The sequence below is a fragment of the Ictidomys tridecemlineatus genome, chromosome 3 (genome assembly GCF_052094955.1).
Source record: "Ictidomys tridecemlineatus isolate mIctTri1 chromosome 3, mIctTri1.hap1, whole genome shotgun sequence".
Lineage (NCBI taxonomy): Eukaryota > Metazoa > Chordata > Mammalia > Rodentia > Sciuridae > Ictidomys > Ictidomys tridecemlineatus.
In genome coordinates this window covers 74,474,410-74,496,788 of record NC_135479.1, presented here as the reverse complement: position 1 = coordinate 74,496,788, position 22,379 = coordinate 74,474,410, and the positions used below count along the sequence as shown (strand labels likewise).

Below are 22,379 nucleotides of genomic sequence, written 5' to 3'. Positions count from 1 at the left end.
ATCATGCAGGCTACTGGACCCCTCTTTAGGGCTCAAGGTGATGATGTTGGGCTTGGCTGGAGCTGACCCAGAACAGCTACGTCGCTTGGTGCCAGGCGTGGACCCTGTGCAGAACTTCTTTGCTGTGGATGATGGTCCAAGTCTGAACCGGGCAGTCAGTGATCTGGCAATAGCCCTGTGTCAAGCAGCCTCAGCCACTCAGGTTTGGAAGAGGCCTCTGGGGGTGCTAGGTGGTATAGAAGAGGGGACCTGGGGCTCTTGAAAGGATCAAATGGACTTAAAGAGATCTTGTGTTCATAGCCACGGCCAGAGCCTTGCTCCATTTATTGTCCAAAGGTAAGTGTCCAGGCGTGAGTGAGTGGGTAAAGGCCACATCTGAGGCTAGTCATGCTGATTCTCGCTGATATGTCTTTTCCCAGGGCCAGAAAGGGGAACCTGGAATGATGGTGAGTAGCCTTGTGGGAGTATACAATGGGTTGGGCATCAGTGGAGCAAGGAGAACTGACAGCATGGAACTCACTGATCACTCTTCCTAGGGCCTGAAAGGGCAAGCTGGGCCTCCTGGCCCCTCCGGTCTCCCGGTGAGTGCCTCCCCACACCTGTCCCTGTCCTGACTGGCTTACTACCTATCTCCTTACCTACTCTCCCCTCTCAGGGCAGGACTGGTGCTCCTGGCCCCCAAGGCCCTCCTGGAAGTACTGTTGGAAAGGGTGAAAGGGTGAGTGAGAAGACCATGGGGTGTCCCCCAGGTTGCTCTTCCTAGTGTTCTCAGGGGTTTTAGAAGGAACAAAGAGGAAGTAGAATTAGGAGCGCAGAGTATTCCTAGAAGCCTAAGTGGAGATTATAAACTACATCAAAGACTTGGTGGAAACTCTGAAGTGGAGGGGTCAGAGAGGCCATGAGATCCTCTCGGGAGGCTCCAGGTAGCAGTTATGGGTCCCAGATGCAGGGAATACTTTCTGCCTTATCATGCTGTTCAGTTCAGAGGGGCCATTCTCTGTCCTTTGGCTCCACCCCTGACAATACTTGGAGGACTATGGGGTGGGAATCCCTGGTTGATGGACTGGGGCTCCTTCAGCAAAGCAGGGCATTGGAGAGGGGGTCCTTTCCTCTTCTGATCTCTTTGCCTCCTTAGGGCTTCCCTGGTGCAGATGGGCCTCCAGGCAACCCTGGTCGCCCTGGGACTCCTGGAACTCCTGGAACCCCTGGCTTGAAGGTGAGAAAACTTTGCCCTTTCAGGCCTTGGTAGGACAAATGCTTGAGTGAGTGGGTGGTTCTCACTGTTTTGACTCTTGCCTCCATTTACAGGGCTCCCCAGGGTGGCCTGGCCCTCGTGGGGAACCGGTAAGTGCCTTCCCTTCTTTGCTTTCCCAGGGTTCTTTCTACAGGATGGGGAGGCTGGGCTGGGGTGTTGTTGGCCCATGGGGCCACCCTGAGATTTACCTGAGCCTAAAGCACCACTGTCTGCTCTGTTTTGTCCTTAGGGAGAGCGAGGACCTCGAGGCCCGAAGGGGGAGCCGGTAGGTGAAGGGGGAATGAGGGTCAAGTTGTCCTAGGGAAGAAGAGGTTGCTGCAGGCAATCTTGGGCCAGGCCTGAGGTGTGGTAAGGAATAGCTGGGGTACCTTTAGAATTTTCTTCCACCTTGAACCTTCACTACCCTGCCTACTGCTCTCTGTCCCTGTAGGGAGAGCCTGGGCAAGTCACTGGAGTAGAGGGACTAGGGCTTCCTGGAAAGAAAGGGGACCCTGGACCTTCGGTAAGTCCCAGGGATTATGTGGGAGGGAGCAGGTGATCTGCAGTGTGGAACTAATGTGTAGAAGAGAATAAGATTTGTGGGGTTTGCACCTTATACTTTGTCTCTTCATTAGGGCCCTCCTGGACCTCGTGGCCCTTTGGGAGATCCAGGACCTCGTGGTCCCCCTGGCTTTCCTGGAACAGCTGTGAAGGTAATAGCATGACCCCCATGTGATTCAAAGACCCGATGACTCCACTGAAACCTACAACACCTACTGATTGTTCTGACCTTTTGACCCCCACCCATGTCATGACTCCTCAGTTCCCATGTGATCCTTATAATCTACTCACTATGACTCTTGTCTATCTGGTGTCTTGGGGAAGGAGGTATGGTACAGATTCATGGGGTCATAATCTGTTTTCCAGGGTGACAAAGGTGATCGTGGGGAACGGGTAAGTTAGGTATAAGACATGCAGGTGGCGGCTTGGAGACGGATTCCTCTGGCCATCCCCTGACTTGCTGTTCTCTCCCAGGGTCCCCCTGGACCAGGTACTGGTAGCACGGCATCTGGAGAACCTGGACTGCCGGTGAGGGAACCTTGATGCTCTACTGGGGAACCTGCTCAGGGATTTGGGTAGAAACTGGGGGCTCTGCTGGGCCTGGGATTTGTTCCTAGATTCATATGTTTATGCATTCCTCCTAGGGTCTTCCTGGAAACCCTGGACCCCAAGGCCCAGTTGGTCCCCCTGGAAAGAAAGGAGAAAAGGTAGGAAACTTGTCTCTTGGTATCTTAGTTCAAAGGCAAGAGGCTGGGTGTGGGGTCAGGGCTTCCCTGTGTCTTCCTAACATGTGTTTCTCTGACAGGGTGACTGTGAGGATGGAGCCCCAGGCCTCCCAGGACAACCTGGGACCCCGGGTGAGCCGGTGAGTTAGGGATTGGGAATTCTGAATGTGGTAGGTATGACCCCACCTTCAACCATTAACTCCTACTCTTTCCTTTTGCCCAAACTTTAATCTTTGAATTGCCAATTTCATCCTTTCCAGGGCTTGCAGGGACCTCCTGGAGTCACTGGCCCCAAAGTGAGTACTAGTACTAGTACTCTTCAGGAGTGAAGAGTGATACTCTGGTGTTAGGGGAGGCTGGAAGACCAGAAGATAGGGGTTCTGTCCAGGTTGGAGGATGTGGTTTCAGAGAAGGGGGGATAGTTGGAGTTTACAACACCTTGTTTGGTTTTACCAGTCAAGGCCCCTCTCCCATCCTCTCTCTTCCCAGGGTGACAGGGGACTGACAGGGATCCAGGGTGAGACTGGAGAAAAAGTAAGTGCAGTCTGGGACTCTTGGGCTAATGAGGATCTGGGGTCAGACTTAGCTCTGATACCTCTTCTATTCCATCAGGGTGAATGGGGACTTCCTGGCCCAGTGGGACCCCAGGTAAGCCCACTGACTTCAGTGCCAGTGCCAACTTACCTATGAACTCTGTGCCCCCTCCTGATTCTGACTTCTTTCCCTTGATGTCTGCTAATCCTGTTATCCACCCATCTTTACCTGATTCTTGTTTGTTTGTTTTGTTTTTTGGTGCTGGGGAGTGAACCCAGGGCCTTGTGCATGCAAGGCAAGCACTCTACCAACTGAGCTATATCCCCAGCCCCTTTACCCAATTCTTAATCCCCACTAATGCAGACTCTAGTCCTCAACCCCAGGGACCTGGGTTTTAACCTTCTGACCTTACTGTACTGACCTTGACTTTCATGACCTGGTCTCTGCCCTCCAGCCAAGTTTGACTCCTGCTACCTAAATCTCAGTTCTCCACAACTCCTCTTTAGTTCTGACCCCCAGTCTCGACCCACTGTTTATTCATGATCCCCTTTCTCCCCACCCCACTACCTGGAGCAGCAATTCTATTCCTCTTCCCCAGGGACTGCCTGGGATTGCTGGACGTCCTGGAGCTGAGGGTCCTGAAGTGAGTCTATGACTGCTGGGATGAGGAGTGGGACTTTTGTGTGGTCTTCCTCTCCTACTTTCCACTTGAGTTCATATTTTCTTCACATACAGGGGCCACCAGGACCCACTGGCCGCCGTGGAGAGAAGGTGAGTTGTGGGCTGGGTGTTGTACCTCCTGGCATCAGAATGTGGCAGGTGGGACACTGGAAACTTGGGTTCTTAGGTAGATCTCTAACCTGTCCCTGCCCCTATACTCTCTTCTCAGGGAGAGCCTGGTCGCCCTGGGGACCCTGCAGTAGTGGTGAGTGTGGGAAGGATGGGGTTCTGAGCCCAGCACATCCCTGGAGCAGTGACCTATAAACAATACTATGTGACTCTATAACCCTGGATTCCTGGGCAGGCTCAGAAGTCTGTGACTTTTTTTATGCTATAACCTGCTTCCAGACTCCTTATTGTGATCCTCTGAACCTTTAACCACCATACTTGTCACAAACTTTGTGTTATCACATTTTGTATAACCCCCCTGCTCTCAGTGGTGACCCTGAGACCTCTGGGCAAAGGCTGCTCTATGATTTCCAGTTATATATAACCCATTCCAATCAAGATTTTGATCCTTTGAACTGCAGGTGGGGTCAAGTAATATTTATACTATTTGTTTTTAGGGACCTGCTGGTGCGGGAGCCAAAGGAGAAAAGGTACATCTGGTGAGGGGAGGGGAAGTTGTTACAAGGTTGATATCAAGGTCATAGGACTCTGGGACCAACACTGATGGTCTTTGTTACTTTCAGGGAGATATGGGGCCTACTGGACCCAAAGGAGCTGCTGGAGTAAAAGGGGAACAGGTGAGAGAAGGGAAAGTATTTAGGGGTGGGTCAGGTGAAGAGTATACCTACTGACTTCTGATCTTTCCACCCACAGGGTCCACCGGGGTTGGTTCTTCCTGGAGACCCTGGCCCCAAGGGAGATCGTGGAGACCGGGTGAATAAATGTGGGGATGGGGGTGTGTGACAAAGGGAGAAGAGGTGGTACCTGAGAACACTAAGTTCTGTCCCCCTTTCCACATCCTCAGGGTCCCATTGGTCTCACTGGAAGAGCAGGACCTCCAGTGAGTATCTATGACCTTGGGTACCCTCAAGGTTTCTGGGGTCACTTCTTTAAAGGCTGCCTGCTGCATGCATTCTTCATCACCTCACTCTTGTCTCCCTATAGGGTGACTCAGGTCCTCCTGGAGAGAAGGGAGACTCTGGGCGGCCTGGCCCTCCTGGACCTATTGGCCTCCGAGGACGAGATGTAAGAGGCTGGAGTTGGGGGAGCCATGGAAGATACGGGGAAAAGGAATTTGCCAGCATCACTAGGGGTCTTGGATTGGGGCTGACTTTCATGTCTCACAGGGTGAAGTTGGAGAGAAAGGTGATGAAGGTCCCCCGGTAAGATTTCTCCCTACTGTGTTTTCTGATCCTTTCCCAAGGCCTGGGGACTCTGTCAGGTCATCCAACCTATTCCCTGCCTTCTGTCCAGTTGGTGCCCAGGCACTCTTTTCCCCAATTCCACCTCCACTTTTCTCTCTGTCACCAGGGTGAACCAGGTTTGCCTGGAAAAGCTGGTGAGCGTGGCCTTCGGGTAAGTCTTAGCAGGGAGAAGTAGGAGGGCTAATGGGAGAATCGATGGCATGAAGGTGATAGGGAGCACTGAGGGTGATGGAGGGTGATAAGAGACCCTTTAAGGAGAATGTGGCAATGGAAAGTGGTGGGAAAACCTGGGGCAGTATAGGGACTCATGGGGGAAGCTGCAAAATATTATGAAGGTTTGTCTCAGACCAGCTGTTTTTCTCAGGGGGCACCTGGACCCCGAGGTCCTGTGGGTGAGAAGGGAGACCAAGGAGATCCTGGAGAGGATGGACGAAACGTGAGTCTCAGCCTTTGACACCTTACCCTGACCTCAACCTTAACCCATCAACCATCCAGTCTCCAGCACCTGATTCTGCTGCTCCAACATTGCAATGTTAACCCTTATGATCTTTACTTTCTGTGACCCCTTATCATAATCCCCCAGTGGCCACCAGAACTCCATGAGTCCTCAAGGTTCCTCCAAATTACTACCTTCCCCAAGTGACCCTGACATTCTGGCTCTCTGCAGGGCAGCCCTGGACCATCTGGACCCAAGGGTGACCGTGGGGAGCCGGTGAGTTGTGCTGGCCCTGGGCTCAGGTGGGATAAAAATTTCCCTGGTGCCATTGCCAATTTATCAGTCAGAATCTGTGCCAGGAGCCTGGAGGTCGCTGATGACCTTCTGGGAGTTAGTACTGGGGTATTTCTTCAAGGAATTTGGGTGCAGAGTTGAACCTGGGGCAAACCTGAACCATGCCCTGGGACCTCAGGGCTCTTGTTCACTATGATCATTTCCTTTTCCAGGGTCCCCCAGGACCTTCTGGAAGGCCGGTAGGCACTGAGCTGGGTTTGTTTTTTTGTTATCTCCTGCACCTGCCCCTGTTGACTTCATACTGTGTCTTGTTACCTTTTCTATTTCCTCTATGGCCCCCCCCCACTTCCATTGACCCTCAATCCCTACTAACCCCATCGTCCCTCTCTAACTCCTGTTTCCCCTCATTGAAGCATTCTTCTCACTGTCCACAGGTGGATATAGAACTTGGAGCCAGAGAGAAGGTACTGGGGGTCTGTGGGGTAGAGTGAAGCTATGAGTCTATAAAGGATCTCAGTACCCCACATGATATCTTTTATCTTTGTAATTCAAGGACTAGTTCCTTAGCAAGCTTGTCTCTGCCACAGGGAGAGCCTGGGGACCGTGGACAGGAGGGTCCTCGAGGACCGAAGGGTGATCCTGGGCCACCTGGAGCTCCTGGGGAGAGGGTGAGTGTGGTTGGTCCTTTGGTGGGGGCTGCCCTGGGAAAGCATGCTCTGATTCTTTTTCCCTCTCTCCGCAGGGCATTGATGGGCCTCGGGGGCCCCAGGGTCCACAGGTGAGTGCTGAATTTTGCCCCTCAGCCTCAAACTCATCTTGTCTTTACATCTTTTTAAAATTTTCTTTGTAGTTGTAGGTGGACAGCATGCCTTTATTTTGTTTATTTATTTGTTAATGCAGTGCTAAGGATCAAACCTAGTGCTTCACACATGCTAGGAAAAAACTCTTCCACTGAGCTTCAGTCCCAGCCCTTGTCCTTACCTCTTTCTTTAAAAAATATTTTTAGTTGTAGATGGACACAATGCCTTTTTTCTATTTATTTGTTTTTAAGTGGTGCTGAGGATCGAATCCCATTCCTCACAAATGCTAGGCAAGTGCTCTGCCACTGAGCCAACCCCGACCCTTGCCCTTACTTCTTATATGACCTTGTTCCCTCTAGGGGGACCCAGGTGTCCGAGGCCCAACAGGAGAAAAGGTGAGAGAGTGTAGTTTTGGGGAGGTGTGCCTGACTCCAAGATCCATATCAGTTTTGGATGCTTCTTACCACTCTCTTTTCCTCAGGGTGACCGGGGCCCCTCTGGACTGGATGGCCGGAATGGGCTGGATGGGAAACCAGGAGCTCCTGGTCCCCCTGGGCTGCATGTGAGTCATGGTAGTCACGGCTGGTCATCCCCTTCCTGTATCTCCTCATAAGAGGGCCCAAAACCTGTGTCTCATCTGGCTGGTCTTGGCCTTGAAGTTTGAGGATGGGTATGCTACTAACATGCAGGCTTTGAGTTCATAGAAATTGGTGCCCTGTTGGTGGACAGGGCCCCTGACCCCATGATCCTGACTTTGAGTCTTTCCCCAGGGTGCTGCAGGAAAAGCTGGGGACCCAGGGAGAGACGTAAGTGAGGGGAGATTCTGGGGTGGAGGGTGGCTCAGGGGTCCAGCATGAACCACAGCCAGGTCCATCATAATCATAGCATCAGTAAGAGTGAAGGTAGTTGGTTCTTCCTTCTCCTTGGGAGGGGTCTGAGTCCCTGGCCTGAAGGTTTTAATAGAGTCCCCCTTTCTGATCTTCTTTGGCTTGAGGATCTTTTTTTTTTTTTTTAATTTTTTATTTTTTTTATTGGTTGTTCACAACATTACAAAGCTCTTGACATATTGCCTTGAGGATCTTAATAGGTCCTCTAGCTTTGGGGGATTATTTTCTTGGGAGTCTCAGCAGCAGGAGTGCCCTTAACCCATAGGATCCCAAAGGGACCTCCCAATCCTTGGCGTTTCTACACTGGAGTAGGATTTTAGTGCATCCTTCAGTCCATGGGGGTGTGTCTCTAGGGATATCTGAGACCCTCTCAAACCTAACCAAGATTTTTTTTAGGGACTTCCTGGCCTCCGAGGAGACCAAGGCCCACCTGGTCCCCCAGGACCCCCTGGAGCACTGGTAAGTCCAGGCCTTCATGCTGTCCTTTTGCCTGCTTCCTATCCTCTCCTGAGCCCTGACATCTGATAGATGATCTCTTTCCACAGGGAAAGCCAGGCGAGGATGGCAAACCTGGCCTGAATGGGAAAAATGTGAGTGTGTCCAGGACAGCCAGGGCAAAACCTGCTAAGGAACCCCAGCACATGCACATAGCCCAAATATGCAGACAACTTCATGAATCATATGTGCTAACACATGTAGACACCTACCAACCCCTGAAAACCTAGCCAAGGTGTGAAGACATATCCTGTAACACAATTCTAAGTGCACATATGGCAACTTCATAGATGAATGTATCAACTTGGGTCCCAAGGTAACCCACAGCCATGGGCATAGACAAAGAACCAGACACAAATTGACAGGTATAGACATGCTGGCATGAAGCCTTATTCAGTGACATATAGAGACATATTCATATATAGACACTTTCACTTGGACTCAGATATATGTTAAGAAGTGGACTTAGGACTACATGTGGACTTACATTGAGACCTAGTAAAACACATACCCTTGACTCTGTCATCTGACATATTTGCTGATACATACATTTATATCCATAGTCATTCACATACATTTGGTCATACACATTGAAATACAAGATTGTAAATAGATGCCAAGACACATGGTTCTCAAGGCACTGGGCACCCAGTTCTACATGTATAAGCCCATGCCCAAGTGCAGACATGGGCCAAGATGTGCAGACAGAGTGAGTCACAAAATTACTTCTGTGACACAGAGACTCATGGATACACCTGTTAAGATATACATGGATGCATACACTACTAGGTCACATGGATTATCACCAAACCAGATGCATAGTGGAGTGTCATCTTAAAAGCCAGAAAAGTGTGTGTGTTGGTATGGTGAGGGCCTGATCAGGTTGGGGGACATGAAAGTGAGCAGGCCCATGCAGGTCACCCTTAGTCTTGCAGTGGCTTACTCAGTTGGGTCCAGGCCACACTTCAAGACAAAAACAGCCATGGAAGTAGAGGCACAGACAGTCATAGTCATCTGAAATCTGCCGAGACAGTGTGTTGTCTCCAGATACTGGTGATTGTTTGAGCTAATATGAGTCCTCTGCCCACAGGGAGAACCTGGGGACCCTGGAGAAGATGGGAGGAAGGTAAAGCCCCTCCCCTGGGGTCTCCTGTGGCTTTGGATTGGGCCATGTCTGAAAAACCCCTGTCTTCCTTAGGGAGAGAAGGGAGATTCAGGCTCCCCAGGGAGAGAAGTAAGTGCTGGAATTTTCTGTAACCTCTGATCTTACATCTTGACTCTGTGAGATATGACTCCATTCTTTCCTGGGACCTCAGTGTTCTGATGCTGACTGCATCCTTCACAGGGTCATGAGGGCCCCAAGGGTGAACGTGGAGCTCCTGGTATCCCTGGGCTCCAGGGCCCTCCAGGTCTTCCAGGGCAGGTGGGCCCTCCTGGCCAGGTGAGTGTTCAGAGTAGTTCTGGAACTTGGGAGAAACAGAGGCCATTATGTTTCTTGAGATACCTCCCAGGATGCCATGATCCTTTGTGATCCTTTTGTATTCTGTCATATCTTAGGGTTTTCCTGGTGTCCCAGGAAGTGTCGGCCTCAAGGTGAGTGTGTAAGTTGGGTAGTAGGTATGGTGAGGGTCTGATCAGGTTGGGGGACATTTTCCTCACCTAATCATTCTTTGTTTTCAGGGTGACCGTGGGGAGACTGGATCCAAAGGGGAACAGGTGAGGCCCCACCTTTTTCATTTGCCTAAGTAGCTGTAGACCCACATATTCACACATGCCTCATAAGCTGGATCCTAGCAGCCTGTTTCTTGATCCCTCCAGGGCCTGCCTGGAGAGCGTGGCCTGAGAGGAGAACCTGGGAGTGTCCCGGTGAGCTGACCTTGGGACCTGGCCCTTAACACTCATTTGCATGCCCATAATGACAACCTTTCCATCTTCTTCCCCTTGCTATGAGGCTCCACAGGTTCTCTGTGCTTTGTCCCCTGCCCCATTGGGACTTTTATAATTTATACTCAAGGGAACTTGGGCAATGGGGACATGCCAGAGAGGGGCCCCAAATGGGTCTCAATAGGACTGAAAATATGCTTGGCAAGAGGCCAGGACAAGAGGGCATTGGAGGCTCTTTGTGGGGGCAGTATGAAGCAGGAGGCAGGAGCTTCTTTTCTGTGTGTAGTCCCTCACCAACCTTATGTTCCTAGAATGTGGAGCGATTTCTGGAAACTATTGGCATCAAGGTAAGCTGTTTAGGGGCTGGGGTGGAAACAGGTGGGGGTCTCATGCTGCAAGTAGTGCCCACAAGGCCCAAGGGGTAGGTGGTGGCAGTTATGGGCCCTGCTCCTCTCAACCCTTAGACATCTGCCTTGCGGGAGATTGTGGAGTCTTGGGATGAGAGTTCTGGTGGCTTCCTGCCTATGACTGAACGGCGCCGTGGCCCTAAAGGGGACCCAGGCGAGCGGGGTCCCCCAGGCAAGGAGGTAAGTGGTGGCTTAGTATGTATGCCCTGTGGGAAGCATAGTTGTACACCCACCAGCATTCATCTTCTGCTCCTCCAGGGCTCCATTGGTTTTCCTGGAGAACGAGGGCTAAAGGGAGATCGTGGAGACCCTGGCCCTCAGGGGCCACCTGGCCTGGCCCTTGGGGAGAGAGGCCCCCCTGGACCTCCTGGCCTTGCCGGGGAGCCTGGAAAACCTGGAATTCCTGGGCTCCCAGGTCGGGCTGGGGGTGAGGGGGAGGCAGGAAGGCCAGGAGAGAGGGTGAGCCTGGGGACTGTCAGGGAGGGCCAGGGGTGTGGGGTTGAGGGGGGTGTTAGATTCTCATGGACATAACCCTCAACCTGCTGTTTGCACTTCAGGGAGAACGGGGAGAGAAAGGAGAACGTGGAGAGCAGGTAAGCCAGATGGGGCCCTGTGAGGTGGAGCTTCCTGGAGCATGTGCTGGCAAAACCTCCCCATTTTCTTCTTTTCTGCAGGGCAGAGATGGCCTCCCTGGCCTCCCTGGACCCCCTGGTCCTCCTGGTCCCAAGGTGATTACCTCATCCCTGCCCAAGGCCTGTGACTGCTGTGACTGGTGACCAGGAAGCCACCCTTAGCTTGGGCCCCAGAAATCCATGTGGTGTCTCTGACTTTAAAACCTTCTGTGATCCTGTGACCCATCATGACACTTCTATGTCTTTCTCTCCCCTATGACCTTGTGCTTGTAGGTGACTATAGATGATCCAAGTCTCGTACTCACCAGAGAACAAGGGCCCCCTGGACTGAAGGGTGCCAAGGTCAGTGTGGGATCAGCCTGGGGACCCCCACTTGCAAAGTCTATAAGAACTGACTTGACTTCACATCCCCACAGGGAGAGCCAGGCAGCGATGGTGACCGAGGCCCCAAAGGAGACAGGGTGAGGTCTTCTATCACACTGTATTTCCCCCTCCTTTATGTGGCATACTACGGGTGGGATTGTGTATGTACATGGGCATGGCAGGGACTGGGGGTTCAGGACATGATATTATGCTTGCAGGGTGTGCCAGGCATCAAGGGAGATCGGGGAGAACCTGGTCAGAGAGGTCATGATGGCAACCCAGTAAGTCCTTGCCCCATGGACCACTTGTATGAAAGAATGTGGCTCTTACATGTTTTGTCCTATATTCAAAGTTGGAGTCAGCATTACCTGGACTATTTGGCTCCTGCTTCTGGCTGCATAGGGCGTGATGGATTGGGGGAGAAGCTGAGGTCAGGGCACAAGAACAGTGTAGCCTTAGACCTTTTCTCTTTAGGGTCTACCAGGAGAGCGTGGTGTAGCTGGGCCTGAAGGAAAGCTGGTGAGTGGTGGCAAGAGCAGCTTGCACAGACTCTGGTATTCTGCTGTGTGTGTGTGTGTGTGTGTGTGTGTGTGTGTACATGCACATGCGCACATGTACACACAGGACCATGTGTGCTATCCGAAGGGCAGTTTGTGGATACACAGTGATCTGTCTCTGGGAGGGTGGGGGCATGGAAATGGGCCCCTAAGTAAAGATCCCCAGGGGGTGGGAATGGCCCAAGTGAGGCCTTGATTGAGGCTCATTATCTTCTTCTCCATGCAGGGTTTGCAGGGTCCGAGGGGGGCCCCTGGCCCAGCAGTGAGTACTGAATTCTTTACTTTTCCTGCCCCATCCTGTGCCCAACCCCATGAACAGTTCTGCCTAGTTTCCCTGGTGGGGTGGGGCTGGCTTTCTTCATCTGACTGTTTCTAACAGGGTGGCCATGGAGACCCTGGACCGCCTGGTGTCCCAGTGAGTGATGGGGGAGCACTAAATGGTGGGAGTATGGGAGGGATAGGACAGGCATCAGTCTGCTGTTGAACCACACCTTGTTTATGGGAATCCCTGAACCCAGGCAAACAATGTTAATCCCTGTTCCCTGCCTTGACACTTTTCTCTAGGGTCTTGCTGGCCCTGCTGGACCCCAAGGACCTTCTGGACTGAAGGTGAGTATAGGTATGTGGGAGTATGTGGATGGTGGAGGAGGGGGATCCTTCAAGCCTTGTATACACCAGAATAAGCTCTGCTAGCTTCTGGGGTATCATTCCTGGTGATTATGCTAAGCACCAGGAGTTCCTCTGTGGGCTCTGTTCATATGCTTTTTGGGTCTTTTGCAGGGAGAGCCTGGAGAGACAGGACCCCCAGGACGGGTGAGTGACCCAGCTCATAGGGTAAGGTCACAGGGAAATGGGTGGAACTGGCACTTCCTTGAACTTTTTCTTCCTCTAGGGATTGCCTGGACCTACTGGAGCTGTGGGACTTCCTGGCCCCCCTGGCCCTTCAGGCCTTGTGGTGAGTGATCTGTGGCTCTTTAAGGGATATTGTGTTCCTACATACTGGGTTCTATGTTCTCCCATGTCTCCCTTTGTCCTTTGCCCTGTGTCATCCATCCCCATATTTGTTTCCCCTCAGGGTCCTCAGGGGTCACCAGGTTTGCCTGGACAAGTGGTAAGTCATAGAGGTAAGAGTCTGATTTCAGGGGTCAGGGGTCAACCATCTGGCCCCTAAATAAGTTCCTCCCTCTCAGGGGGAGACAGGGAAGCCAGGACCCCCAGGTCGTGATGGTGCCAGTGGAAAGGATGGAGACAGAGGAAGCCCTGGTGTACCAGTATGTGTTCTGGGGGTTGCTCATAGCAGGCTTATCATAGGCCCTGTGCCCAGCTGTGTGCTTGGATATGAGGAGTGGGGCAGTAGGAACAGAATGGTGGAGAGGCTCTGAGTTACCCATACTGTTCTGTTCCAGGGATCGCCAGGTCTGCCTGGCCCTGTTGGACCTAAAGGAGAACCTGGACCCATGGGGACCCCTGGACAGGTGACCTTTGACCCTGACCTCTACCTATTGCACCAACTCCTCTGCTTCACCCCAAGCCTCAGTTTCCACATTCCATTCATGATGGCAGGGTAGGGTTGGGGAGGATGCGTGGCTAGGCAACTCACTGGGTATTTCCCACAGGTGGTAGTTGGACCCCCTGGAGCAAAGGGAGAGAAGGTGAGTGTACTAGGGACCTGGAAGGGAGGACCAAGAGGGGATGCCAAGGAACCCCACTGACACCTCTTCTTCGTCAGGGTGCCCCGGGAGGCCTTGCTGGAGACCTGGTGGGTGAACCGGTAAGTGTGGCACCTCTGATAGCAAGGGGTCTTTGACCCATAGTTTACCCACCCTCATGACCCTCAACTTATATAATGTGCCCCACATTTGACATCTTGCTTGTGCCTCTTTCCTTGAGTCTCATCTATCTGTAACTAATGCCTGAGTTGCTTTCTTATTCTTGTGTCTACAGGGGGCCAAAGGTGATCGAGGACTGCCAGGGCCAAGGGGTGAGAAGGTGAGTAGACCTGGTCTTAGGGTCTGAATGTTGGGCAGGGAGGCATAAGGCTGAGTGGCCCTAGACCTCACCACCACTTCTGTGCAGGGTGAAGCCGGCCGTGCAGGAGAACCTGGAGACCCTGGGGAAGATGTGAGTCTGGGGTCTGGGGTCTGGTAGATCCAAGCTTGGCTTGAGTATGACTGTGGACATGTGGGATCATTCTTAGGCCAGTGCATATATCTGAATCCCTGGATCTGGCTTGAGGGGCTTGATAACTTCAGGAGCCTGCTTCTTGGGGCACCTTGGGGTCACACACACCTAGCTTCCATACTCAAACTTCTGAATTTGTGAGGCTGTCCCAGCTTGGCTTTAGTGTGCTTATTCTTTGTCTTTTATTCCTTACCATGTCTGAGCCTACATGTGTGTGCTCCTATCTGATCTAAGTCTCAGGACATAGCTGAGTTCTTGCCAGCCTTTCCTTGGACCTGTGTTTATAATCCTGTCTCCCACCCCCATCTGTCTGAGTACACATTTGTGGTCACATCTAAGCTTCCTGGGAGTAGACACAGTAGAGTTCCTGTCTGAGTTCCACATCTGTGTTCCTTTATGTCTGCACTCGTGTGTGAGCTCCATGTGCCTTTGGTCATGCCTGAACTCCCACGTATCTGTGGTCACATCTGAACTTCAGTTTATGTACTCATGAACCCATGGCAATGTCTAGACTTCTGTAAGCCAAGCCTTAGTTATAATCCTGAGTTTCCGTGGGTTCATGATCATATCTGAGCTCTCCTGGGAATGTTTTTGGCCCATGTCTAAGTTTGGTTTGTATATTCCTACCCTTTCAAGTGCTGTTTACTTTTTTTTTTCAGGGTCAAAAAGGGGCTCCAGGACTTAAAGGAAACAAGGTATATTTACCCAGAAGGGTCCCTGCTGGGGGTCATGATCCTGAGACCCCATAATCCTGATATGACCTCTCTTTCCCTCAAAGGGTGACCCAGGAATTGGGGTCCAAGGGCTTCCTGGGCCAACTGGTCCCCCAGGTATGAAGGTAAGTCAGTATCCAATCACAGTGGCAGGGACAGTGGGCAAGGTGGCCTCTGGAGGTGGGAGAAAGAAGGAATTCTAGGACTAGTCCCAGAAAGGCGTCCCATATAACCCCTTCTCCATTTTGCTCTCTCTCCTTCAGGGAGACCTGGGCCCTCCTGGTAATCCTGGTGCTCCTGGTGTTGTTGGGTTTCCTGGTCAGACTGGCCCTCGAGGAGAGATGGGCCAGCCAGGCCCCAGTGGAGAGCGGGTGAGTGGCTGGGAACACATGGGGGCTTGATGACTTATTTTTAAAAAATTCTAATTAATTATACATGACAGTGGAATGCATTTGACACATTGTACACAAATGGAGCATAACTTCTCATTCTTCTGGCTGCAATGGTGCTGAGTCACATCAAAAGTATAATCATACATGTATATAGGGTAATAATGTCTGTCTCATTCTACTGTTTTTTCCATCCCTACCACCCCACCCCTCCCTTTACTCCCCTCTGCACAATCCAAAGTTCTTTCATTCTATCCTTCCCCTCCCTGTCACCATGGATCAACATCTGCTTATCAGAAAAAATATTTGGCCTTTGGTTTTTTGAGATTGGCTTATTTCACTTAGCATGATATTCTCTACTTCCATCCATTTACATGCAAATGCCATAATTTCAATTATTCTTTAAGGCTTAGTAATATTTTATTGTGTATATGTATCACATTTTCTTTATCCATTCATCTGTGGAAGGCATCTAGGTTGATTTTATAGGTCAGCTTTGTGAATTGAGCTGCTATAAACATTGATGTCGCTGCATCACTGTAGTATGCTGCTTTTAAGTCCTTTGGTTATAAACCTAGGGATTGATACCTGGGTCATATAGTGGTTCCATTCCATGACTTGATGACTTCAAGACTTCTAAATATAGTGGTGGGTAAGGAGAAGGGAAACCAAACCCTGTCTTAGGGGCTCCTCACTTGAGAAGAAGAGAAAGAAGGTTCTTAAGTTACTTTCTGCCTTTCTTGCCCCGTTTTCCTGTAGGGTCTGGCAGGCCTCCCAGGAAGAGAAGGTCCCCCAGGCCCCTTGGGACCACCTGGACCACCAGGGTCAGCGGTGAGTAGAAGTGCCCCAATGCCCCATGAGTCTGTCCACATGAGAACTTATAATGGGGATAGACCACACTGCAGGGCTGGGTATGTGTGGGCTTTAAGGACCATAGGACCTTTACCTTATTCTGACCCACAGGGAGTGCCTGGAGCCTCTGGACTGAAAGGAGACAAGGTAGGTGGAATGCTACCTTGGCTTTAGTGTGCTTATTCTTTGTCCCTCTCTCTTTGCCTGTCCCCAAGCTGTCTCCTCACTAGTCCCCTCAAAGCCTCATAGCTTATAGTCATCTTCTTTTTCCTGTGCTCTAGTCACCTCCAACCTCCAACCTCCACTAATCTCCCATGGCCCTCTGTCCCCCACTGAGTCCCCTCACTTATTCAGGATATTCTGTTGATCTTTAGGGAGACCCTGGAGCAGGGCTTCCTGGGCCCCGAGGCGAGCGTGGCGAGCCAGGTATCCGGGTATGTATGTCTTCTCATAGCTAGGCCCACTGCCAGAGAGGCAGACAATGACTCCTTCATGACCACTCTTGCCTTGAATTTCCAACCCCTGAGTCAATTAACTTAATGTCACCATCCAGGGTGAAGATGGCCACCCTGGTCAGGAGGGACCCCGAGGACTCATGGTGGGTTCCTTTGGGGAAAATGCCAGGAGTATGACTTCAGTACCCTGACTGTCCCCTATATGCCCTTGGGATACTCTCTGCAGTCCACCGCAGCCTTCTAATTCTCCATGTCTGCTCTAGCTCTCTGTTTCCTTCATCCCCCGCTCTGTCCCTCTCTCTTTGCCTGTCCCTGAGCTGTCTCCTCACTAGTCCCCTCAAATCCTCATAGCTTATGGTCATCTTCCTTCATGTAGGGGCCCCCAGGCATCCGGGGGGACAGAGGAGAGAAGGTAAGAATGTGGGTAAAATGCCCCTGTGGTGAGTGGGGTGGGGCATATAATTCAGGACTAAAGGGTCCTCAGCTTGAATGAGATTCACATTCTTTTACCCAATAGGGTGATGCTGGAACTGCAGGGCTAAAGGGTGACAAGGTGAGTGTGGGCATGGGGGATGGGAAGAGCAAGAGATTGGGGTGCTCTTGACTCTGTTAACTACTCTCTGCCTTCTCAGGGTGACTCAGCTGTGATTGTGGGGCCTCCAGGGCCACGGGGTGCCAAGGGGGACATGGTGAGTGAGTCTTGTTCATGTGCAGATTGGGTCTTCCTTAGTGTGACAGAGAATCCTGTGGCGATAAAAAGCTCAAAGGTCTCAAGCTGTGACCCTCATTTCTAATTTCTGACCCAGGGTGAACGAGGGCCTCAGGGCATAGATGGTGACAAAGGACCTCGGGGAGACAATGGAAACCCTGGTGACAAGGTACAGGGAAGAGGGTGGGTATACTATATGGAGCCCTGAAGGGTATGGGGATTCCATAGTGAGTCTGTGAGTGTAGGAGGGGTCTTTCTGGAGATTAGGGGCAGGGCTTCTGTAGGTTGTAGTGACTTGAGAGAATAGTGATAGAGGGAGGGCTTTAGGGCCTTAACGTAAGAAGTTGGGTAGACTGTGGCTCTATGAAGTTCCTAAAAGCGGGCTCCTTGGGTATTAGGGTAGTTCAGATGGGATTAAGGGCCTAGCGTAAGAGGGAAAGGCAGGAGTCTGGGGTCCCAGAGCAATAAATGAGTTGTTGAATCCTGGGTAGAAGGGAGGGAGCCACTGGGGTCAGTGGGAGCGACATTGAGGAACCTTGCCCTAACTTGGAGGCACCAGTCATCCTCCAGCCTGGTATGGTCCTGACTGTTCCTCTCCTGGTCCCTCCCACAGGGCACCAAGGGGGAGCCTGGTGACAAGGGCTCCACTGGGTCAATGGGAGCTCGAGGACTCATAGGACCTAAGGTAAACTTTGCACTAGAGTCAAACACACATTACGCACACCTGTCCCTGGGTGTCTCCTAAAGTGTTGTAGGGACCCTCATTCCCTCGCTGTTGGCCACATGAGTGTTAACACAAGATTTCTGGCCTCAGGGGTGCCAAGTAGCTGCAACAGATAGGCCAGCGTGAAGAATGGTCACATTGAAGGTTTCTCTCATAATGTTTTCTGTAGGGTGAGCCTGGTGTTGCAGGGATCCCTGGTGACCCGGTAAGTGCTTCCACTCCCACAGAGACCTCCTGTGGGAACTCCATCTCCATGGTGGTCCCACTCATGTAGCTTTTGACCTTATGGTGACCAATGTCTCAAGATGTCTTCCTGTTGCCCAGGGGACCCGCCTCCATAGTAATCCCCTATGATGGTTTTGCCTGCCCAAAGTGACTCTTCCCCATGCCAAACTTTTCCCTTCCCATGCTGCTGGTCTCCACGGTGATTGTCACCTTATGGTGTTCCCTGCTGCAACTCTTCATTAATTTCCTTTGACCTCATGTCTACACCTTACCCCCACCCCAGGGAGCCCCAGGAAAGGATGGAGCACCTGGTTTCCGAGGAGACAAAGGAGATACTGGCTTCATGGGTCCCAGGGGCATCAAGGTGGGAAGGGGATCAGGTTTTTTGTTTTGTTCTGTTTTTCTTGTCAGGAAGGCTGGATACTGGAGGGTGAGGAAGCTGGGGTCAGATGTTAGGGTATCCAGGGATGAATGTTGGGTGTTAGGTCAGATGTTGGAATGTCTAAAGTCTGATGGGGGAGTTAGTTTTAGGGTGAAGAGCTCATATGGTGAAGTACCTGGAAGTTTCTTTCTCACCTGCTTTTTGCCCTTAGGGTGAACGGGGGATGAAGGGAGCCTGTGGCCTTGATGGAGAGAAAGGAGACAAGGTACAGAGGTAAAAGTAAGTGTGGGGACCATGATATCTGGTACCCAAGACTGACCCCAAACCTGATGCCTGTAGGGAGAAGCTGGTCTTCCTGGCCGTCCAGGGCTGGTAGGACGAAAAGGAGAGATGGTGAGTATGAGGAACACCCAGAATGAGGAGGACCAGGTGGGCCAGGTGGGATACAGCTGGGCCAGGGTCTAAGCTCTGTTTTCTTTTCTCCAGGGGGAGCCTGGTGTGCCAGGCCAGTCTGGGGCTCCTGGCAAAGAGGGCCTGATTGGTCCCAAGGTACAGGATCTCTTGAGTGGTCATGATGGGGAGTCAGGATGGGGCAAGGAAAGCTATAATAGGGTGATGAGGGTTTAAGGTCAAGGAAGGTTGTAGAGGGTTCAGGTGTTGGGGGATGATGTGGGACTAGTCGTGAGATTTCAGGATGGGCAAGGATCACAGTGGAGAGTTAAGATGAAAAGGTGAAACATGGAGCAGAGGTTCATGTATATTAGGGTGGTGGGTTATAGAGGGCTTGGTGTCATAGGGATCACAGCTGGTAGTCACAGTTGCTCAGATCATGGAAGGTTGTAAGCATTGAGCCTGGGGACTCATGGGGGTTTGGGGAGGTTCAGGATCTGAGGGAGGTCAAGGCAAAGTGTCTCTTATGTTTCTTCTGTTCCCAGGGTGACCGAGGCTTTGATGGACAGTTAGGACCCAAGGGTGACCAGGGTGAGAAAGGAGAGCGGGTAAGTCAAGGTCAAGATCATGGTAAACTGAGGAGAGCATGCTCTTTGGGAGTGAGTTCATCTTTCAAGATTTTTATTACTGACCCTATCCCATCTCTCTTCAGGGATCCCCAGGAATTGTGGGCTTTCCAGGTCCTAGGGGCAATGATGGTGCTAGTGGTCCCCCAGGGCCACCTGGTGGTGTTGGTCCCAAAGGCCCTGAAGGACTTCAGGGTCAGAAAGTAAGAGTTCTTTACTGAATTCTCTGACTCCTAAGCTCTGAACCTCCCTACCCTTTTGTTTTTGGTATGGGGGAGTGGTGCTAGGGATTGAATCCAGGGCTTCACATATGTTAGGCAAGTACCCTGCCACTGAGCTACATTTTTAACCCTCCCTACCTTTCCTACCTCTCTGACTTCTGACTTTGCAACCCATTCCCCAGTCTCCTTGCCCCAACATCTGAAGCTGTGATCCCAAATTTGCCTGTTTTCTGACCCTTACCAACTCTGGTCTTGCTCACTTGATCCTTGTGTCTGGCAGGGTGAGCGAGGTCCCCCTGGAGAGAGTGTGGTGGGGGCCCCTGGGGCTCCTGGGACCCCTGGTGAGAGAGGAGAGCAGGTAAGTGGGATTTCTAGGCTCAAGGTAAAAGATTGGGGTGACTCTGATGTCCCTGAACCTGAGGTCACAGCCTATTCTTATCTGTTGCACATAGGGGCGGCCAGGGCCCATTGGTCCCCGTGGAGAGAAGGGAGAAGCTGCATTGACAGTAAGTGTGGGTCTATGTAGGCTAGGGCTCTGTCTCCACACCTAACACCCTGAGCCCCTGGACCCTAGGCTCCTGACTCTTTTTGACCCCTGCATTATGTGCCTGATGTCACTTCTGTGATTCATGGGTTCTTCATGGTCCTTGTGGTCTTGTCTCCAGGAGGATGACATTCGGGGCTTTGTGCGTCAGGAGATGAGTCAGCATTGTGGTGAGTGAGCCTAGCCTGGAGTCTCTGGTACCCTGTCCCACTCTGTCCCAGAACACCTAGATAGGGGCTGATAGGTCCCCAATACTTACAGCAGGCAAGTGTCAAAGAGATGAATTGAGATGGATAGATATTCAGAAGGGCACACATACTGTAGGACAGGATGCTGACAGAAATTCTCTCAATGATGAGAGATGCACAGCAGATGTAGGTAGCCACAAAGTTGAGGATTTCAGAGTCGCCATGTGTGGAGGGAATAGAGGAGGGAGCAGAGCTGGTCCCACTGGCTCTGACACAAGTCAGGCAGCGATGAATTTGGGAACATCAGAGTGAAGCTCTGCTCTTCTTCTCTTTCTCTTTGTAATTTTTTTTTTAATATTTATTTTTTTAGTTATAGTTGGACACAATACCTTTATTTCACTTATTTATTTTTATGTGGTGCTGAGGATCGAACCCAGGGTCTCGCATGTGTGAGGCGAGCGCTCTACCATGGAGCCACAATCCCAGCTCTGTAATTTTTTGATTAATTCTTTTTTTGAGAGAGAGAGAATTTTAATATTTATTATTTAGTATTTGGCGGACACAACATCTTTGTTTGTATGTGGTGCAGAGGATCGAACCCGGGCCGCACGCATGCCAGGCGAGTGCGCTACCGCTTGAGCCACATCCTCAGCCCCTTGATTAATTCTTTTGTTTGTACTTTTTCCTCTTTTTTTTTTTTGCAACTGCATTTATTGTCAATGCCTACCTGTTTCTGTCTCCCTCTATTCTTGCCCTTTGTTGACCTTTTCCCAATTTCTCATTCCTGTCTACTTCTCCTCTATCTTTCTTCCTCTTTCTCCCTCTTTTCACTCTCTCTCTTTGCCTCCTTCTCTCTGTCCTTCTACCTATCATTCTCTCTATTGGTCCTTCTATCACTGTCTCTCCTGCTGTTTCTCTGTATATCTCAATCTCCCTCTGTGTGTGTGTATATGTGTGTGTGTTTGTGTGTGTCTTCCCATCTTTCTTTTGTCTCTTTCTCCCTTCATCATTGTCTCTTTCTGCCCTTTTCAGCCTGCCAGGGACAGTTTATTGCATCTGGATCACGTGAGTAGTTTTCTGTGCCTAGAACTTTCTTCACCCTAGGTCCTGCCCTGTCTATCACCTGGGGAGTGGCTGGTATGGCTGCTCATGATGACCCCACGTGTCATCACTTGTTCTTTGCTCCAGGACCCCTCCCTAGTTATGCTGCAGACACAGCTGGCACCCAGATGCACAGGCAAGTGCCTGTACTCCGTGTCTCCCATGTAGAAGAGGAAGGTGAGAATGACTGGACCTTGGGGCATGTATGGATGGGACATGGACATGTATCTAGGTGCTCATGCATGCAGAGCACATGCCATGCACATAGGGTCCACATGCAGGGCGTATGCATGGATACTGTTATGCGCACAGGGGGAGATTAGTGCTGCCCACACTACCCCAGGGCCAGCAGCTTCTCCCTCATGGTATATCCTACTGTGCTGTAGACCAAGTGCCCCCTGAAGATGACGAGTTCTCAGAGTACTCTGAGTATTCTGTGGAGGAATACCAGGACCTTGAGGTTCCTTGGGATGGTGATGGTGAGAATGAGGGATGTGCCTAGAGGGGTTCAGGTAAGGGCAGGTGGAGCCATTCCCTGCTGGCCTCTCACTGATCCCCATTGAACCCAGACCCCTGCTCCCTGCCTCTGGATGAGGGATCCTGTACTGCCTTCACCCTGCGCTGGTACCATCGGGCTGTGCCAGGCAGGACAAAGGCCTGTCACCCCTTTGTCTATGGTGGCTGTGGAGGGAATGCCAACCGTTTTGGAACTCGTGAAGCCTGTGAACGCCGCTGCCTGCCTCACGTGATCCAGAGCCAGAAAACAGGTAGAGGCTT

General features: G+C 51.3%; 1 protein-coding gene across 4 annotated transcripts in view; it reads left to right on the top strand.

The window, feature by feature from the left end:
• Col7a1 (collagen type VII alpha 1 chain) overlaps nt 1–22,379 on the top strand; it is a 32,999-nt gene that overhangs the window by 9,948 nt on the left and 672 nt on the right. Inside the window, exons 28-118 of one of the 4 annotated variants that reach the window (XR_013436477.1) lie at nt 30–202; nt 301–336; nt 420–446; nt 537–581; nt 656–718; nt 1,136–1,216; nt 1,309–1,344; nt 1,485–1,520; nt 1,686–1,757; nt 1,870–1,947; nt 2,162–2,188; nt 2,270–2,323; nt 2,440–2,502; nt 2,601–2,660; nt 2,781–2,816; nt 3,010–3,054; nt 3,133–3,168; nt 3,653–3,697; nt 3,790–3,825; nt 3,944–3,979; nt 4,341–4,373; nt 4,467–4,520; nt 4,597–4,656; nt 4,748–4,783; nt 4,888–4,968; nt 5,070–5,105; nt 5,254–5,298; nt 5,512–5,583; nt 5,815–5,859; nt 6,090–6,116; nt 6,312–6,341; nt 6,465–6,545; nt 6,620–6,655; nt 7,037–7,072; nt 7,159–7,239; nt 7,448–7,483; nt 7,961–8,023; nt 8,110–8,154; nt 9,150–9,185; nt 9,258–9,293; nt 9,405–9,500; nt 9,617–9,652; nt 9,740–9,775; nt 9,878–9,925; nt 10,255–10,290; nt 10,408–10,530; nt 10,609–10,809; nt 10,908–10,943; nt 11,025–11,078; nt 11,256–11,324; nt 11,399–11,443; nt 11,564–11,626; nt 11,820–11,864; nt 12,129–12,164; nt 12,282–12,317; nt 12,467–12,511; nt 12,683–12,715; nt 12,795–12,857; nt 12,978–13,013; nt 13,093–13,173; nt 13,309–13,377; nt 13,519–13,554; nt 13,632–13,673; nt 13,847–13,891; nt 13,979–14,023; nt 14,743–14,778; nt 14,862–14,921; nt 15,060–15,167; nt 15,945–16,016; nt 16,149–16,184; nt 16,412–16,471; nt 16,591–16,635; nt 16,869–16,904; nt 17,010–17,045; nt 17,125–17,181; nt 17,299–17,370; nt 17,815–17,886; nt 18,095–18,130; nt 18,434–18,514; nt 18,744–18,797; nt 18,872–18,925; nt 19,019–19,081; nt 19,468–19,530; nt 19,635–19,751; nt 20,050–20,127; nt 20,222–20,275; nt 20,435–20,483; nt 21,534–21,566; nt 21,690–21,738; nt 21,989–22,081; nt 22,172–22,311. Coding sequence is in view for 2 of the 4 variants with exons in the window: in XM_021727426.3 (XP_021583101.2) it covers nt 30–202; nt 301–336; nt 420–446; nt 537–581; nt 656–718; nt 1,136–1,216; nt 1,309–1,344; nt 1,485–1,520; nt 1,686–1,757; nt 1,870–1,947; nt 2,162–2,188; nt 2,270–2,323; nt 2,440–2,502; nt 2,601–2,660; nt 2,781–2,816; nt 3,010–3,054; nt 3,133–3,168; nt 3,653–3,697; nt 3,790–3,825; nt 3,944–3,979; nt 4,341–4,373; nt 4,467–4,520; nt 4,597–4,656; nt 4,748–4,783; nt 4,888–4,968; nt 5,070–5,105; nt 5,254–5,298; nt 5,512–5,583; nt 5,815–5,859; nt 6,090–6,116; nt 6,312–6,341; nt 6,465–6,545; nt 6,620–6,655; nt 7,037–7,072; nt 7,159–7,239; nt 7,448–7,483; nt 7,961–8,023; nt 8,110–8,154; nt 9,150–9,185; nt 9,258–9,293; nt 9,405–9,500; nt 9,617–9,652; nt 9,740–9,775; nt 9,878–9,925; nt 10,255–10,290; nt 10,408–10,530; nt 10,609–10,809; nt 10,908–10,943; nt 11,025–11,078; nt 11,256–11,324; nt 11,399–11,443; nt 11,564–11,626; nt 11,820–11,864; nt 12,129–12,164; nt 12,282–12,317; nt 12,467–12,511; nt 12,683–12,715; nt 12,795–12,857; nt 12,978–13,013; nt 13,093–13,173; nt 13,309–13,377; nt 13,519–13,554; nt 13,632–13,673; nt 13,847–13,891; nt 13,979–14,023; nt 14,743–14,778; nt 14,862–14,921; nt 15,060–15,167; nt 15,945–16,016; nt 16,149–16,184; nt 16,412–16,471; nt 16,591–16,635; nt 16,869–16,904; nt 17,010–17,045; nt 17,125–17,181; nt 17,299–17,370; nt 17,815–17,886; nt 18,095–18,130; nt 18,434–18,514; nt 18,744–18,797; nt 18,872–18,925; nt 19,019–19,081; nt 19,468–19,530; nt 19,635–19,751; nt 20,050–20,127; nt 20,222–20,275; nt 20,435–20,483; nt 21,534–21,566; nt 21,690–21,779; nt 21,989–22,081; nt 22,172–22,369 (5,262 nt within the window). In the remaining 2 variants the exon portion in view is untranslated. Of the gene's footprint in view, nt 1–29; nt 203–300; nt 337–419; nt 447–536; nt 582–655; nt 719–1,135; nt 1,217–1,308; nt 1,345–1,484; nt 1,521–1,685; nt 1,758–1,869; nt 1,948–2,161; nt 2,189–2,269; nt 2,324–2,439; nt 2,503–2,600; nt 2,661–2,780; nt 2,817–3,009; nt 3,055–3,132; nt 3,169–3,652; nt 3,698–3,789; nt 3,826–3,943; nt 3,980–4,340; nt 4,374–4,466; nt 4,521–4,596; nt 4,657–4,747; nt 4,784–4,887; nt 4,969–5,069; nt 5,106–5,253; nt 5,299–5,511; nt 5,584–5,814; nt 5,860–6,089; nt 6,117–6,311; nt 6,342–6,464; nt 6,546–6,619; nt 6,656–7,036; nt 7,073–7,158; nt 7,240–7,447; nt 7,484–7,960; nt 8,024–8,109; nt 8,155–9,149; nt 9,186–9,257; nt 9,294–9,404; nt 9,501–9,616; nt 9,653–9,739; nt 9,776–9,877; nt 9,926–10,254; nt 10,291–10,407; nt 10,531–10,608; nt 10,810–10,907; nt 10,944–11,024; nt 11,079–11,255; nt 11,325–11,398; nt 11,444–11,563; nt 11,627–11,819; nt 11,865–12,128; nt 12,165–12,281; nt 12,318–12,466; nt 12,512–12,682; nt 12,716–12,794; nt 12,858–12,977; nt 13,014–13,092; nt 13,174–13,308; nt 13,378–13,518; nt 13,555–13,631; nt 13,674–13,846; nt 13,892–13,978; nt 14,024–14,742; nt 14,779–14,861; nt 14,922–15,059; nt 15,168–15,944; nt 16,017–16,148; nt 16,185–16,411; nt 16,472–16,590; nt 16,636–16,868; nt 16,905–17,009; nt 17,046–17,124; nt 17,182–17,298; nt 17,385–17,814; nt 17,887–18,094; nt 18,131–18,433; nt 18,515–18,743; nt 18,798–18,871; nt 18,926–19,018; nt 19,082–19,467; nt 19,531–19,634; nt 19,752–20,049; nt 20,128–20,221; nt 20,276–20,434; nt 20,484–21,533; nt 21,567–21,689; nt 21,780–21,988; nt 22,082–22,171; nt 22,370–22,379 lie in introns of those variants that run through there. The other 3 variants (XM_021727426.3, XM_078043152.1, XR_013436478.1) reach the window with 3 other exon arrangements.